This window comes from Lycium ferocissimum, chromosome 7 (genome assembly GCF_029784015.1).
Source record: "Lycium ferocissimum isolate CSIRO_LF1 chromosome 7, AGI_CSIRO_Lferr_CH_V1, whole genome shotgun sequence".
NCBI classification, from domain to species: Eukaryota; Viridiplantae; Streptophyta; class Magnoliopsida; order Solanales; family Solanaceae; genus Lycium; species Lycium ferocissimum.
In genome coordinates, this window is record NC_081348.1 from 28,742,039 (window position 1) to 28,759,975 (window position 17,937).

General features: G+C 32.1%; 3 protein-coding genes across 3 annotated transcripts; all 3 read left to right on the plus strand.

Moving 5' to 3' along the window:
* Nucleotides 1-161: 161 nt before the first annotated feature.
* LOC132062091 (protein FAR1-RELATED SEQUENCE 5-like) lies at nt 162-2,962 on the plus strand. The gene is made up of 8 exons (XM_059454735.1): nt 162-545; nt 592-757; nt 872-931; nt 978-1,137; nt 1,256-1,798; nt 1,941-2,409; nt 2,759-2,821; nt 2,906-2,962. The coding sequence occupies exons 1-8, from the start codon at nt 162-164 to the stop codon at nt 2,960-2,962; spliced, it is 1,902 nt and encodes a 633-aa protein (XP_059310718.1).
* Nucleotides 2,963-5,171: 2,209 nt separating this feature from the next.
* Nucleotides 5,172-6,797, plus strand: LOC132064192 (uncharacterized). The gene is made up of 2 exons (XM_059457098.1): nt 5,172-6,142; nt 6,493-6,797. The coding sequence occupies exons 1-2, from the start codon at nt 5,356-5,358 to the stop codon at nt 6,609-6,611; spliced, it is 906 nt and encodes a 301-aa protein (XP_059313081.1). The 5' UTR covers nt 5,172-5,355; the 3' UTR covers nt 6,612-6,797.
* Nucleotides 6,798-12,000: 5,203 nt separating this feature from the next.
* LOC132064193 (pentatricopeptide repeat-containing protein At1g06270) lies at nt 12,001-15,244 on the plus strand. The gene is made up of 2 exons (XM_059457099.1): nt 12,001-12,204; nt 13,806-15,244. The coding sequence occupies exon 2, from the start codon at nt 14,036-14,038 to the stop codon at nt 15,029-15,031; it is 996 nt and encodes a 331-aa protein (XP_059313082.1). The 5' UTR covers nt 12,001-12,204; nt 13,806-14,035; the 3' UTR covers nt 15,032-15,244.
* Nucleotides 15,245-17,937: the final 2,693 nt, after the last annotated feature.

Genomic DNA, 17,937 nt, shown 5'->3' on the forward strand with positions numbered 1-17,937 from the left:
TTAATATTAGTTAATGTTTGATCTTGTATAATTTTGATTCCTTTGTTTATTTTAAAGTTTGGTTATTTGATGTTGATCTAGTATCACGTTGATTCCTTGTTCGGAATTGAATAATGTGTTGATTTTTATTTTGAAGTATAATTGAGAATTTGGGGGAAAGCATGTGTGAAACTACTCCAGAAGAAATTTTACAAGGTAACTCTCACGGGCTAGTAGATTATGAGCCGAAACTTGGACTTGAGTTTGATAGTGATGAGAATGCACTTAATTTTTACAATGAGTATGCAAGAAGGGTTGGTTTTAGTGTTCGCAGAGAGTACGTCAATACAAATAAGAAATTAGGTTATGTGACGTCACGGAAGATTACATGTTACAAGGAGGGTTTTCGTAGGAATGATAAACAAAAAGAACAAGTTAAAAAATCCCGAAGAGAAACTCGAACAGGGTGTCAAGCTCATATTATTGTTACCCGTCAGTCAATGGGAAAGTACCGTATTACTAAAGTTGAGTTGGAACATAATCATTCTCTTGTTCCACCGACAATGGTCCATATGTTGCCATCTGATAAAAGATAAATTCAAGAAAATACAGGCTCATGAAATAGATTTAGCAGCATCCTCTGGATTATTTTCTAAAGCGACATTTGATTTTATGAGTCTTCAAGCTAGCGGCAGAGTAAATTTGGGTTACACCAAGTTAGATCAGAAGAACTACCTCCGAACAAAACGACAAAAAGCTATAAGACAAGGGGAAGCAGGTAAATAAACTTACACACAATGTTGATAAGAAATATATGACAACTTCTTAATTCTACTAGATTCTAATATTAGAAAAATGGTAACTATGTTTTTTTTTTTTTTGTTTCGTCCAGGAGTGCTAGTAGAATACTTTGAGAAGAAGAGAATTGACGACCCATCTTTCTTTTTCTGCGGTACAGTTGGATGTTGATGACATGATCACAAATATATTTTGGGCAGATTCAAAAATGATAATAGACTATGAGACTTTTGGAGATATGCTATCATTTGATACCACTTACCAGACACCCTTGGTTTTTGTTGGATTGAACAATCATAGGAAAATGGTTGTTTTCGGAGTTGCTTTAATGTATGATGAGACTTCAGAGTCATTTCAGTGGTTGTTTGAGACATTTTTCAAAGCGATGTCCCAAAAAAAAACCGGTAACAATTTTTACAGATCAAGATGCTGCTATAAGTAAGGCTATCTCACTCGTGATGCCTGAAGTTCATCACAGGTTGTGCGTCTGGCACATGGAGCAAAATGCAACTAAACATCTCAATCAAATTTATAAAAGGTACGCTTCCTTTCGTGGTGATTTTACACTATGCATTTATGTGGATGAGGACGAATTTATAAATGCTTGGAATAGCATGCTTGGTGAATATAACCTTCATGAAAATGAATGGTTGCAAGGAATATATGCATTAAGAGAAAAATTATTTGCGGCATACGGAAAGAATTTTTTTTCAGGTGGTATGAATAGCACACAATTGAGTGAAAGTTTGAATGGTGATTTGAAGGATTACTTGCAGTCTGATTACAATATCGTGCAATTTTTTAAGCATTACGATCGAGCAATTAAGGATAAGAGATATAATGAGTTGCAAGATACTTGTGATGCATCACAACGATTTCCGGTATTAAAAGCACAAGTCTCTATTTTGGCTCATGCTAGAGAGGTATATACATCACATATTTTCACATATTTTCAAGATGAATATATGAAATCTTTGTCAATGAAAGTGAATAGATGTGAGGAGAACGATTTATCCATCATGTATTAAGCATGGGCATGCTCGAGAGTATATTGTTAGGGTGATAGAGATAGGCCATATATCTTGTACTTGCTTTTATTTTGTCATACAATAAGAATTCTCAAAAAGGAGTTAGTAGAATTCCACTGAGTACATTTTAAAAAGGTGGACAATAGATGCAAAAGCCGAAGATATTAAAGAAGTTGATGGGCAAGACATAGAGATCAAGGATCCGAAGTTGATCACTATGAATCGTTATAGAGTTCTTTGTCCTATATTTGTTAGATTGGCGGCAAAAGCTTCTGAAACAGATGATGGCTATAAGGAAGCAATAGCGTGTGCAAATGAGCTAAGTTCAAAATTGAAAGAAATCATGAAGGTGACAGCTCCATCTCTTTGTACTAGCAGTTCAGGAAAAGATTTATCAGAAGCAAATAATAGCAAAGATATCCTCACACAAGCCAAAGGCTTAAAAAAGAAAGATGGGACGCGACGTAAAAAGAGGGACAAAGGCTGCCTTGAGGCAAATGCAAATAGCAAGAAAGCTCTAGGAAACAAGTCAAGTCGCGTTAACCAAATTGGATTGAGAGCCGATGATAGAACTCTATCTGATAATGCAAATATTTTCAATCAGGTATATCAAATTTTTTTTTCAATGATTAGAATGTCTCATTTATATATATATATATATATATATGTATCAACTCTGACATATGTATCAACTCTGACAATGTTTACTCAGTTACATTATGTTTTTTTATTAATTGGTGTATCAACGGGAACCATTTTCGAGAATTCTGATTTAAGTGCTTCTCAAAATATGACGTGTGCTAGCTTATCCCATAATTCAGTGTTTTCTCTTTCGATGGAATATCCCAGCTTTACTCAAATGCTTACGGTAATAGTAATGAACTGCTTTTAAAAAAAAATAGTCATATATATAATTTCATTTTCAATTAACTTCATGTTTGTCATTTGCATAGGAACCTCTTTGCTTTAATGTTGATGCACATTCACAAAGGTCTTATTCAGTTCCTCCTGATCAGGTTCATATTGGATGAAGTTTTTACTTTTATTTTTTAAAGGACACATTTAGCTATTAACATTTTAAAATTGTCTACATTTTGCAGGCAAACCTTTTTGAGAGTCAAGGATCGCAAAAGTTTCAAGATAATAATACATTATGATCTATGCTAATTTTGTTCGCGTTGACTTTTTTTTTGGCACTCTATAGATTGAATGTTATGTATATTTAATCAACTTGAGTATCGTTTATACTCAATTTAATTGGATGGATAAAGAATGGTATTCTTACTTTCACCAATCCTTGCAAAAAGGGTGATAGAAAGAGAAGGATATTGTGAATTCTCAGTACCATACTTGCAGCATTGCAAAATGATGCAACTTTGATTGTGTTTTATATTTTAGATTTGAACCTTTTATAGCCTAAGTATAAGTCATTTGGAGCGTTCGCAATCTTGTGAGATGCCAAATATTTTGTGGAGTAGGGGTGTCAACGGTTTTTAGAATCGATCAATTGTATATCGTGATATTGTGTTACATTTCCACATTCACTCTTATATTATAGTTTAAAGATAATATCAAATTGTACTAGTGTCAAAGAGAAATCGGATCGATGGGATGGTTTGTAAAATCTAATTTTGATATTACAATAGCTAGCCAAAATCATGACCGTGACACTCCAATCGTGGAGTTGGATTAGTTAAAAAAATAAATAGCGTTGAGTACTATATTCTGAGATAATTCATTAGTTTTTCTTTCTCTAAATGAGGTATCCATTGATTAAGGAAAAATTATTGGTAAGAAATTTGACAATATTTGACACCAAGTACCGAGAAAAGATTAATACTTGTATTTGTATTTTAACGTGCTATTATAAAATTTCTTTTCAAAAAGATAATTAAGAGAAGACCATTCCCATGGAATCCTTTAAGGAGAGGATGAAGGATTCCCAAGTATACAATAACTGTTTGGTGCACTTTCCTTTAGTTTCCAGTTTAAAATAAGGAACATATTTGCAGTTTAAAAGGTAAGAAACGTGGGTGTACACGCCAACCGTTAGTGTATTTTACTATTTTTAATTATTTTAATAATCCTTTGAGTTAAAATGGATCTCCATCATGTATTTTTCAATGGTACACATGTCATTAATCTATAGGGCCATTGAACATTACATGACCAACCTTGACTGGATCTTTATCCAAGATGGAGGTTAAGTTACTGTATGGTAGAAAGCTACCACATATGTAAGAACACAAGTGAATTCTTTTTGTTTCTTGAATATGCAGAAGGAAATGAATTAGAATTATATCAATCAATTGGTTGTAAGGTAGTTTCAAACTGGAGGAAGACATGTCTCAGAGCACTGAAATTTAGCAAGAGAACGGTTGCCTGGAAAAGGGCATTTGTTGAAAAGGTAATTTCTCACTTAAAGGGGTACATCACTCTAGAATATCTTATTGGATTTCCGAATTCCTTATAGTGAGTGACTCAAGGCTCCTCTTTGCTCGCTTTTACTTGTTCACTATTTCAAAAATAAATTTTTACTTTTACTTGTCCATTTTCGCATATTAAGAAAAAAATTTGTATTTTCTATTTTAGCCTTAGCATAAAGTACTCATTCCAAATCATTTTATAAATTCAATATAGATATCATGGTAAAATATGCACTTTATTTATTATTGGGGTGTCTGAAAATTTATTGTGGACAAATAAAAGTGAACGGAAGGACTAAAACTCTGGTTCTCGTGGTACGTAATTACTGAAGTATATTTAACCAGCTAAGAGTGCGTATATTAGATTAAAATGTGATTCAATCCTTTTTCAGATCTTGGACATAACGCGAGTTGCCGAGTTTAGTGTATAAAGGTGGTGACACCAATATCATGGACTATATAGTATGATTTCTGTAAATGTAAGTAGATTTGTGTATATTATCTGACATTCTGACTCCTCCTTTGACTTTGAGCTCCTACATGATGTCTCTTTGTGAGACATTATTATCATAAACTACTGCTGCTTTTGATTGCCTCATTTTCTTTCAATCGCTGTATCTAATTGCTTTGGCCCTTTTGCTATTGTCATATGCGTTACCTCCAAAAAATACATTTACCTTCATCCTTAATGGTTAAAAATTGTGCCATTTAGTTCCCCTATCTCCCCTTTAAAAAAACTGTTAAAACACTCCAACGATATATGATCTATGGTCAGCAATTTGGCCAAACGGAAATCAGGAAAATGAATGTAGAAACGAAATTTAATGGGGTTATCCTTTATTCCTTTCTTTAAAGAAGAAAAAGGAATTCTTCTTTGCTTGATCATCGAATACTTGGATTTTTTTCCAGTGTGGAGCCCATAAAAAGCCAGTGAAAGTGTGAAACGGCGCGCAACGGTCAAAAAAGCAACTGTTCATAGAGAAAATTGGGGACAGCTGCTCACCATTTGCTTTCTGCAAATCTTGATATCTACGTGTGAAAAAGTTACCTCTTGTAGCACGTTAATTCTTCAATATCTAAAACCTTTTCACAAAAGTCCCTTCTTTCACGGTTTCACCTTATCAATGGCTAACCAAAAATCACTCTTTCTCACATTCAATCATCTAACAATATACCTCATTCTGCTACTATTATCACAATCCCCACAAATTCACTCAACATGTCGCAATTACTGTAACAACATTCCTATAAACTACCCGTTTAGCATTGACGATGGTTGTGGCGCGCCACAGTATCGCCACATGCTAAATTGCTCCGCCACTGATTTATTCTACCTTACACCATCAGGAAACTACAAAGTCCAATCAATAGACTACGAAAAAAAGACCATGATAATATTCGATCCTGCAATGTCCACTTGTTCAATCCTACAACCTCACCACGAGTTCAAAATGTCCGAAATTCAGTCAGCTATAATACCTCCTTCACCCGACACAATATTCATCCTCCTCAACTGCTCAATCGATTCGCCAGTACTTAACCATTACAAGTCACAATGTTTTAATTTCTCAGGACATTCTTGTGACGAGCTTTATAGTTCTTGCACTTCGTTTAAGTTGTTTCATATGTTGTCGAATAGTACGCCAGGTTGTTGTTTCACGGGTTACGAAACGGTGAAGTATATGAGTATGGATATATTGGATTGCACGCATTATACGAGTGTTTATAATACGGATAAATTGTCGGGTGTTGGACCATTGGATTGGCTTTATGGGATGAAGTTGTCTTTTAGTGTGCCGGATACAGGATGTGAACGGTGTATTAAGTCTGGTGGAACTTGTGGATTTGATGTGGAGACTGAGATGGCACAATGCATTTGCTCAGTCACTAATAATTCTACCAGAGATTGTGGTAAGTAAAGAGACATACTTTCATGTTTGGCCACACTCTTAAAATTTGCTTATTTTCAAAAATTTATCTTGATGTTGTTTATGCTTGTTGCTGCTATTACTGCCTTCCTTTTTCACCTGTCTTTGAGCCGAAAGTCTTCCGAAAAAAGCCTCTCTGCCTTCTCAAGGTTGGGGTAAGGTTTGCATACCTCTACCCTCTTCAGACCCACTTGTGGGATCATACTGTATTGTTGTTGCTTATTTTCAAAAATATTTTTTTGTCAGAAATACTTTAAGCAGCAATGTATTTGACAAACCATGATTCAGAATTCTTCCTCTAGAATAATAGTGTGTTTATGTTGAATTTTGCAGCTGGGGGCAGAGAAATAAACTTAGCTGAAAGTTACAGAGCATCTTCATTTCCAAGACTGCAACTACTGTACATCTTGGCACTTGGGGCCATTTCTTACGGCATCCTATTGAGACGATGAATCTTTTTATTAAGTTTGTTAATTTTTCTTCCATTTCTGTATTTTATCTTCCTAAACTAGTTATTACTAATTCATGTTGCCCATACTTGGGGATTTTTTTTTTCCGGTGTTACACTCGGGAAAAAGTAGAAAAAAAAAATTGTATCAGAAATTCAGAACTTGAAGGAATTGTCAATTTTGTGTCTTGAAATATTTTCATGTTTATAGCAATCTTGTATTCTTCAAGGCATTTGGAAAGACAGAGTTAAAAGGAGAGGAAAAGATGGTTAAAGGAACGAAAAGTAGATAAATACTCCCTCCGTTCACTTTTACTTCTCCACTGTATTACGCATATCAAGAAAATAATGGTGAAGTTGAAAAACTAATTCTTCAAATCATTGTTGTGGAGTCGAAAAATTATACACCCTTTCGTTGAATCATAAGGACTTAATTCAATTTTGACTCTATCTCTTGGCAGCATGGGTATAAAACTATGTTGGATTCTTCCTAAAATAGAATTTAGAATCAGATCTAAAAGAACCCGGAACAGATTGTTGGGAAGCGATTCAGTAATTAAAGTTTTTTACTTTTACTTGTCATATTTAGCATATCAAGAGATTATATATATATATATATACACTGTATTCAAAACACGATTAATATAACATTGTAGTTTGTGCTCTGTATCCAAAACTTTATTATATTAGTGTTTGCTTCGAATACAAAATTTGCAAAAATTTATTAATACTTTTTAAAAGAGAAGACTTGTTTAAAAGAAAATAGCTCTTTGAGATAAAATAATAGCAATATTTAAGTATCACTTGATATTTTGAATTTTAATTCGATTAATTTAAAGGTGTAAAATATCCTATTGTTAATGTATGTAGATTGGACCTAAAAAATACTTTATTATTTTTTATCAAATTTTGATTTGGATAATTCTAATTCAAATTATTAAATTAATTTTACATATTAAAACGAAACAAAGTAGAAATTTGATTTTCTATTTAAACGAAGAACTATTGTTTTTTATTTTTGGTGAATATTCTTGGTTTAGCTCATTTTACCTGTCATGTTGTCTTTTGCACGTTTTTTTAAGGAAACGTTAATTAGAATTATAATTTGACTAATTTACCTTATTTATTATTTGATCTCCATTTAATATTATTTTTTTCTTTTACGACATTAATCTCTTTTCACATTTATTAGAGTAAGAATAAAAATGAAAAAGTAATTAAATTCTATCTTATTTTAAAATATAAATATTTTAAGTATATTTATTTTAGTAAACATAACAAATAAATAACATGGCGGAATAGCAAGTACAATGGAGTTAAATATCTAGATTAGATCTCACGCTAATATAAGAAAATAAAGGAAATTGTATGGTTTGGCTACTTAATCTTTTGAAGAAAATTAATAATATGGGGTTCATTTTTTTGCTATACAATAATTTCATTTGCTCCCATTAATGGGTTGATACGCGTGTGTGATGAATCTACCATTATTGACTTAATGGGGATACTTTGGAAATTACATGAATATTGTTTGATTTTTTAATATGGGGTGCACGTTTTTTTTTTTTTTTGACATTGCTTTTTTTTTTTTAATATGGGGTCCAATTTTTTTTTTTGACATTGTTTGATTTTTTTTAATATGAGGTCCACATTTTTTTTACATGAGTTTGGGGGTGGTGGATCTTTTTTTTTTTTTTTTTTTTTTTTTTTTTGTAACATGAGTTGGAGGTGGACGACAAAATCACCCCCAACTCATGACCAGAGCCCGTGCCAGCACGGGCCCAACATATATTTATAATTTTATTCAACATATATTTATAATTTTATTTTTATGCAATTATAAAAAGAATTGATATATTCTACAATATTTCTTGAAAATCACGTATGTAAAGATAGAAATTTTGGGAGCACGGGTTCAATAATTTGTGCCATGATGTTATTTTTTTGTTTCAGTTTATATGACTTTATTTAAGAAAAAGGCTAATAGACACTTTTTAAACTATGCGTTAATCAAATTTGAACCGGAATTTCAAAACTTATTGAATTTTTAACTATTTCTAAATACGGAAACATCATTTGCACTACCATTTCCCTAGGCTAAAATGTGAAACTTTTTATACATATGGTGATTATGTATATTGTGTCATATAACATGGGCATAGATGTGCTATAAGATTTCTATCTTCTTTTTTTTTACTTAACCTATCATAAGTATGTACTAATAAATTATTCTTGCTATTATGGTGCTCCGCATATAATTAGAAACTTAAGACATTGGAAAATGCCTTTTGTGAATATAATACCCATCTTAGTTTCTTTTTAGGATATTAAACGATCTCTGATAAATATCAAGAGTAATTTATTTTATCAATTGTAACAATATTCGATTAATTTGATTATAGAATTACAGTTGGTGAGGTAGGATATCACCCGTAGAACTACAAAATGTAATCAATTGTAATAGTAGCTTTTAAAAAATGAAGCCTGATAATAATATATTCAGAACTATTTTTGAAAAATCAATCATCGTTATTGACTTAATGGGGGATACTTTGAGAATTACATGGATATTGCTTGATTTTTTAATATGGAGTCCACTTTTTTTATTTTTTATTTTTATATTGCTTGATTTTTTAAAATATGGGGTTCACATTTTTTTTCTTCAGTTGTAACAATATTCAAGTAATTTGATTATAGAATTACAGTTGGTGAGGTAAGATATCACCCGTGGAACTATAAAATGTAATCAGTTGCAATAGTGACTTTTAAAAAATGAAGCTTGATAATAATATATTAGAACTACTTTTGAAAAATTAATCACCATTATTGACTTAATGGGGGATACTTTGAGAATTACATGGATATTGCTTGACTTTTTAATATGGGGTTCACGTTTTTTTTTTTCTTTTTTTTTTATATTGGTTATTTTTTAATATGGGGTTTACGTTTTTTTTTTTTTTTTTTTATTTTTTTATTTTTTTACATTAGTTGGAGGTGGACGACAAAACCACCTCGAACCCATGCTTATATATAGTATAAATATGAAAACTAGATATCCTTTTTTTATAACCCGTGCCTAATAAATTAAGTGCTCGGTATATAATTAGAAACTTAAGACATTGAAAAATATATATTTATAATTTTATTTTTATGCAATTATGATTAAAAATATTGATATATTCTACAACATATTCTTGAAAGTCAGCTTGTATTTAAAGATAGAAATTTTGGTAGCACGGGTTCAATAATTTGTGCCATGATGTTATATTCTTTGTTTCAGTTTATATGACTTTATTTAAGAAAAAGGATAATATATATATATATATATATATATATATATATATATACTACGCGTTAATTAAATTTGAACGAAAATTTATTAATACCTTTTAAAAGAATTTCAATACTTATTGAATTTTTAACTACTTCTAAATACGGTAAAAACGTCATTTGAACTACCATTCCCCTAGAAACAAAGTAGAAATTAAAAACGTCCATTATTAAACTTTTCATACATATGGTGATTATGTATATTGTGTCATATAACATGGGCATAGATGCGGTATAAAATTTCTATCCTTTTTTTTTACTTAACCTATCATAAGTATGTATTATATTTATGTATATATAATATATATATATATATATATATATATATATATATATATATATATATAGTGCTCCGTATATAATTAGAAACTTAAGACATTGGAAAATGCCTTTTGTGAATGTAATACGCATCTTCTATGTTCAAAACACGATTAATTTTTAGGATATTAAAACTTTATTATATTAGTGATGCTACAAATAAATATCACATTTATTAGAGTAAGGAAAAAATGAAAAAGTAATTAATTTATTTTATAAGTATTTTAAGTAACAATATTCAATTAATTTGATTATATTATTATCTTAATGAGTGAGGTAAGATATTTTTTCATGGGGTGGAACTACAAAATATATATATATATATATATATATATATATATATATATATATATATATATATATATATATATATATATATATATATATATATATATATATATACTTTTGAAAAATTAATCACCATTATTAACTTATATGTTTACTATGAATATTTTGAGATTATTTTTTTTTGAATATGGATATTGCTTAATCTTTTAATATGGGATTCACTTTTTATTTTATTTTATTTTATTTTTTTACCATGAGTTAGAGGTGGACGATTTAAAACCATTTTTTTTTTTTTTTTTATATCGTGCTTATATATAGATATAAATAAATAAATAAATAAACAATCCCCACTCTTCTTCTTGGCAAAATATGGGGTAGCTAGTTAGATTTACGAAGTGTCAATATCTAATTTTTATACTGTTTTACAACATCGACAACAATTTTTTTTTAACAAAATAAATTTGTAATTTCATAAGTGGGGTTCGGATGTTGTTTAATAGCTCATAATTTTTTTACAATTTTTTTTAATTAGAGTTGAATATAAACCTTACTCTTACCTTAAAGATAGAGAGTTTATATAAAATTTTATTATATTGTGTATATAAATTTTATTCGATAAACCACTTTTTTTTTTGACATTGTTTATTTTTTAATAATCAAAGATACGATAAAAAGAGTCGGTAGCATTGTAGTTTAATAAGTATTTAAAACTTTAAATAACATAATAAGATAATCGAGGCTAAAGGAACAACATGTAGTAATAGAAATCTAAAATAAGAAAAAACAAGAATAATACCAATACTCGAGTTGAAAAGGTAATTTTAAGATTTTAATATGCCAATTTTTTTTTTATTTTTTATTTTTTATGTTGGTGTTGGGGGGGGGGGGATCGGGGGAAGGGCGGGAAGAACACAAGGGTCTATTGAAATAAATAAATAAAAAAAAACATACGTCCAACTACTTACTTACCCGTGTAATTTCTAATTCTCGACCTCCACACTCCTACCTTAAAAGATAGAGAGAGTGTTTTCGATAAACACTCGGTCGTGTCTCGAGAAATAACATAATAAGATAATCGAGGTAAAGGAACAACGTATAAATATCGAAAAAACATATCCTACCAAATCACCTCACTTCAATACTTATTAGACCTACCTCTATCCCTCTTCAAGCCTAATATGACCAACATCTCGCACGTTCTTACCAGGACATCTGCACATCTCTTCACATCTCTTCGAACCATCTCACTCTCACATGTCGTTTAAATATTTAAAAATTTTTTAGGTCAAATTTTGGCATTTTGCCTTTTATTTCAGGTTTCATAAGATTAATTTGGGAAAAATAATTTAAATAACAAAAAAATCGCATTTCTGAATTATGAGTTTTATTTTGCGAAAGAGAGAAAAACTATAAAAAACATTTTTTAATTAGATTATAACGAATCTGCAATTTGAAAACGAGACCATTTCAGTTTCGCAAAAGCCCACCCTCTAGACAACCGCAAATAGCTCCATACGCACACAAAATCATCCTCTCAACCACAAAAACACCACCAGCGGCAGCCACCTTACACCAAACCTTACATCGTCTAAAGTTTGCTGTACTTATCTGCTGGCTGAGAGGTTCTTGTCAATCAAAGTTCTAAGAAATTTTTCATAAAGGTCCAGTTTCTCTGCGTTCATCTTACTTCATTTCATTTTGTTAGTTTAGTAAACGTTTCATCAATTTGTTGCTCCTGTTTTAGACCGTTTTCCTGATTAAACTTGATTTAGTGTCTTTGTAATGTGATACATAGGGAGTTAGATTAATAGGGTTTCAATTTCATCTAATTGGGCTGGGGAAGGATCCTTGAATTAAAATCAGAAAGAAGTACCCTTGAGGATTGGACATTAAAAGTCAAATAGTAAATTCGCACTAGACCAGGGTTTAAGGTCCAACTAATTAAGAATCATACGTGAGGGGTCTGTTTACCCGTAAAACGGTTCAGTTGAATTTATATACGTGGCCAAGGACACGTGGATCAGAGCAACCAGTATGACTAAGATATTGATATTGAAATAATGTAAATATGCGTAAACACAGTGAAGAGTAAGAAATAGCCTGAGTTGCCGATGCTAATTCCGGGCTGAGGTTCCTTTGTCCAAGGTAGGCCGTGGCTCCGGAACTTGATAAATAAGCAATTAAAAATAGAAATTGCACAGAGTATAATAGTGAGAATTGAGTATATTAGCTTGAATCTCGTGTCCTTTACAATGGAATGACTATCTTTTTTTATACTTAGAGCAGGGGGCACATTTTCCATGTATCACGCCCCTGCTCACAATGAGCTTTTAATGAGTGACAATAATGGGTAATGAAGAGGGCTAATAAAATGTAATAATATTGAATCTGTAACGTTTAAGCTGCCTTATAACGGACGACCGTTGCGTCCCTGGTCCGGAGAACGTGTAGTGCCACACCGGACCTGTCGCTTCCTCCGGTACCATGATTCCGCAACCGGTAGTAACAATGCGGGCTCATTTAATGTCTTATCCCTTATGCCACGTGTCTCAACCGTATTGATACAACTGTATACTCCGTATTTTGCCCAATACAGGAGCGACGTGAATGGGGAATTATTTCAAAGATCTAGCTGCAAAATGTAATAAGAAGAAAAAGAAATATACTTGAAATGGAGCGGATGGACCCGTTAATTCAGGGTTTGTAATGTTGGTTAATGAGAGAAAGACAAGTTTAATATATGTATTGATAAAGGTTGCGTTTTCGCATCTTGAACCATGATGGGTAAATAGAAACGATGAACACGTTGAAGTCAACCATATGAATACTCACTAAGTTAAATTATATGTTACACACAAAGTATAAGTTTTGTGCACTGATAATTTACACAATCAGATTATTTATAATTTAATTATAGGTAAATTTATATAATAAATATTAATTGGCAGACTAACGAAAATAATATTTTTTGAGACAGAAAAACTATTTTTTTTAAAGAGTTTTCTCTGCCTGTATGTTATAGATAGAGTGTTATGAACTGTGTTTCGTGAATTGCAATTTCGGAATAATGTATTTGCATATTTCCCAGGAATTTTCTTTTTTGGTTTCTAGTTCTTTTCATCCCATTTATGCCTGTTCCCTGCTCGATGTTATTCCACAATGAGTATTATCAGATTTTTCTGCTCTTCATGCATTTTGCTATATCATGTGTCCGGCTGCTGCATAAAATATTATCACTCATAACGCTCTACCCCTTCCGCAGGTGTGATTAATTCAAGCATTAATTCTGAGCCAGGCTAAGCTGTTCATTCCAATTGGAAAAAACAGCTTCCAGTATTAGTTTCGATTGTAGAGTAGCCTTGCAGCTTTTGCTTTAGAGTAGCCTTGCAGGTTTTGCTTACACTGTTGGTGTTTGGCAAGTTCACACGTAGCTTGACTAATTTTATTTACACTTGAGAGGGAAAAGAAGATAAGAAGAACCCGGATTGGGTGATGGCAGCTGCAAAGCTACACTTGTCTGTTCGTCCTTTTTGTCGTTCTTTTATCTCTTCAGCAAGAATGCTTGAAGAATCCGTTAAAGTTGTGGTGGAAGCAAAAAGATATGAACAGATTCCTGATGTTCTAAATTCCTCTAAAGTCCATAATCCGAATCCCTTTTTATTTTTATCTACCTTCCGCGAAAACACAAAAGTCCAAATTGTTGGTGAAATTTTACAATCTTTTACTCCAATCAGGCCTCGGTCTCGACCTCGAATTGCATATTCCTCTCTCCTTTCCTATACCCTCCAAAGTTCAAATCCTCTCCCACTTGCTCTTGCCATTCTCCAGCGTACCCTTCGCTCTGGCTGCCTTCCGGTACCTCAAACTCACCTCCTCCTCTCCACTGCATGGCTTGAATGTCGGAGTAAATCTCGTTCTGTTTCAAGCATATTGTTGGAAATGCAGGATATTGGATATACCCCTGATTGTGGCACTTGCAATTACCTGATCTCATCGCTTTGTAAGGTCGATCAGATAGATGAAGCAGTTAATGTATTGAAGGGCATGGCCCGTTCTGGTTGTATTCCGGATTTGGAAAGTTATGGTTCTTTAATTGACAACTTGTCCGAGCTAAGAATGACGTCTGCTATCATAGAGACATTGAATGAAATGGTTGTGAGATATGGCTTGAGCCCCAGAAAAGAAACTTTGGTGAAAGCTTTGGCAGCAATACGGGCGAACAAAGATATATGGAGAGCAATTGAAGTAATTGAGCTTTTACAAAATGAGGGTGTGCATGTTGGGTTCGAGTGCTACGAGTTAGTCCTTGAAGGGTGCGTAGAGAACCGCCAATTTATTTTGGCTGGAAAATTTGTGATAGAAATGACCCAGAGAGGCTTCATACCATACATAAGGTGTAGGCAAAAGGTTGTTGAAGGTCTGGCAAATATTGGTGAGTGGGAACTTGCCAATGCTGTTAGGCAGAGATTTGCAGAACTAAGGTCATAATTGTGTGCATACATGTGAAACAATAAGCTTTGTAGAAAGGCATAAAGAATTAATGAAAGGGATCAAGAACATTATCCAGATTGAAGGAGCATGTGGTTATAATAGTATGACTGTAATTTCAGAAGCTCCATGGGGAGTCCTCTCAGAACCCGGGTACTGTATATCACTTTTTTGTTTGTTGATTAGTTTATGAAACTCAAAGCTCTTTGTGCATTTTTATATGTGTTAGACGGAAAATTATACACTTTCTGCTTCTGTGGAGTATCATTTAGTGGCATGACCTTTTACTTCATATGAGTAAACTTGGTTTCATTGTTAATGAAAACACAGAAAAGTTAGTTGAATTATGTTACACATATCTAATCTCCTACATATAGCTTTGGAAAAATTGTTCTACTTAATTATATATTATGAATGTTTGGACGTAGACTTCAGTCTTTAGAGTGGAAAAGAGAATTTGCTGTATTTTGTTTCCTAACTGAATACTAAAAAATAGAAACCAATTGCCCATTTGGATTTCCAGGACCCAATTCCACTGGTATGCGAATCAAATGGTTTCTCATGGCTTAGTGTTTATTCAGTTCATCCTTAAAGCATCCGATGATCTGTCACTTAATATCCCATGAAGTTGTTTAATGAGCACGACCAGAAAGAGGGTTGCGATAAATTGATTGTAACAGTAAAAAACAATCTAATTAGGATCAATCCGTTGAATGTTTGGATACAGAAGTTGTATAGCTTCTCCAATTAATTTGAGATTGAAATGTAGCTGATTGAATTTGTAAATCATGACTTCTCATTTCGGTTCAATAGTTTAAAGTTCTGCATTAAGATATAAGAAAAGCATGTGATAAACTATTAAAATCAAGAACTCTTTTTACTGTCCAATGTCATCCTTTGAAATCTACATGACAAAGAAAACCATGACAAGTTTTAAATAAAATGAGTAGAAGTTTTATGAGAGAATAAAGTTGAATTGAAAAGTTCTACTTGGCAATCCGGTACTTAACCAGATTCCAATGTCTGCAGGTCCTTTTCCAGCATTCCCCAATAGAGAAACAGTTGGGTAAAAGTGGAGTGCTTGTACATTATGATCTAGAATGATTTGAAACGAAGTTACATTTTGATGTATATGACCAATAGCCAGTATATATATACTGGAATTTTCTTATGTCTAAGTCTTTGGTAGATTGAGTAACTTGGTACTTTTACTGGTGGAAGATACAGGTACCCGATGGAATAGCTGAGGACCTGAGGTGCGGCAAGTTGGCTAAGACACTATTGTCATTACTAAAAACCAAGATTATTCTATTTGCTATTGTAATATTCATATTCTTTCGAGCGAAAGTTACATATTCTAACAACTGCTTAGAATGCCAATAGCCAAAGAATTTAGGCAATCAATCCGGGTGCGTGTTATTTTCAGGATTTTGTGATAAAGACCTTTCTGAATTTCTTTTACTCCTATATGGGAAAGAATTTGTTTAGAAGAAAAAAAAGCTTTTATCACATGGAAGCATGTTAGCAAGCATAAAAGCAACTTTGTTCTTTAAGCGTGCCATTGAACTTTGGAATTTGCTGGACTATAAAGTTACTATCATTGAACTTTCAACGAATTGTTGTCTTGACAAGTACTCTTTTTGACCTTTTCTTCCGTTAAAGTTTCATATTTTCTTAAAGTTTCATATTTTCTTAAAGTTTCATATTTTCTTATATGAGGTATATAAATATAATGTTTACAATATTTCTTTAATTTGGAAAAAATGTCGAAAGTATTTCAATGTTGAAGTCAGACCTTTTAACAGTAGAATACACACTTTGAGAGTGCTAATTAAAAATTACCAACAATGGGATTACGAAAAGGATTAGGGAACAACATATCTTACAATTGCTAATTTCTTATTCTAATTGGACAATCATAATAAGAAAATTGATCATAACAAGTTTTATGGGTTTTTATTGCAAATTACAACATATGACGGGCTTGAATAGCAATTAGCAAGAGATGTTTTAGCTAATTGTTGGTCTCATCTGCTTTAGAATCAAACGTTCTTTTGTTTCAAAAGAAAACTACTACTAGATTTGTAGTCTGTGGTCTCACACAATAGTTGTTTTAAGTAATTATATTCTTCTCTCTTTTCTGTGGAGTCAAGATCTAGAACATGGGGTTTATTGACCCAGGTATGTGAAGGTAAGAATTAGGTAAGAATAATAATTGATGGTAAAGGAGTGGGACAGATATGATGGTCTACCAATTGGTAATTCTGGTCACAACAAGTCTTGGGGGTGAAGTACCACAATCATAATCATTTATTACACGAAGCTTTTAATTTAATTTTCGCTATTAATATTTCCTTCTTAGAGCTGGTATACCTTACTATTTGTTTGCATTTAATTAAGGTTTAAATTTTAATTATTCAGATTCATAATTCATTAGTAAGTGAAGTTTTTTTTAGAACCACGCAATAGATCTAAATAAAATAAAAAATAATTAAAATTCAAATCTTTATTAAGGGTAAACAATGTCTCCTGCAAACCACCGCGTTTTTAATAATTTTTATTTTGATAGACCGAGCTCTGGAACTTAGCTAAACGCCAAACCAGCTCTTTCTCTACATGCCATTAAAAATATTAGCATATCTTTGGTTTGCCAAAAAGAAGAAAACAAAGAGGAAAAACAAGTGTAAAGGATCTATCAACGAGTCATGAGCATAAACAAAAGATTAAATACTATTTAAGAGACAATTTGTGATTGTCTATTTGAAGAATGAATGGTAGCTCACAGTTTTATTTTCTTATTTCAAGTTTCGATCCTCGTACAACAACCTTTTTTTTTCTTCCTCTACCGACAAGCCACTTCCAAAATAAATACATAAACAATCCTATCAAAAATTGAATATGTCCCT

What these genes read in the sequence shown, in the direction of transcription:
- LOC132064192 (XM_059457098.1), top strand. Translation starts at nt 5,356, where the DNA reads ATGGCTAACCAAAAATCACTCTTTCTCACATTCAATCATCTAACAATA. An exon ending in TAATTCTACCAGAGATTGTG is followed by an intron (nt 6,143 to 6,492) that starts GTAAGTAAAGAG and finishes TGAATTTTGCAG; the next exon opens with CTGGGGGCAGAGAAATAAAC.
- LOC132062091 (XM_059454735.1), top strand. Translation starts at nt 162, where the DNA reads ATGTGTGAAACTACTCCAGAAGAAATTTTACAAGGTAACTCTCACGGG. An exon ending in CTCTTGTTCCACCGACAATG is followed by an intron (nt 546 to 591) that starts GTCCATATGTTG and finishes AAGAAAATACAG; the next exon opens with GCTCATGAAATAGATTTAGC. An exon ending in CCCATCTTTCTTTTTCTGCG is followed by an intron (nt 932 to 977) that starts GTACAGTTGGAT and finishes TATTTTGGGCAG; the next exon opens with ATTCAAAAATGATAATAGAC.
- LOC132064193 (XM_059457099.1), top strand. Translation starts at nt 14,036, where the DNA reads ATGGCAGCTGCAAAGCTACACTTGTCTGTTCGTCCTTTTTGTCGTTCT.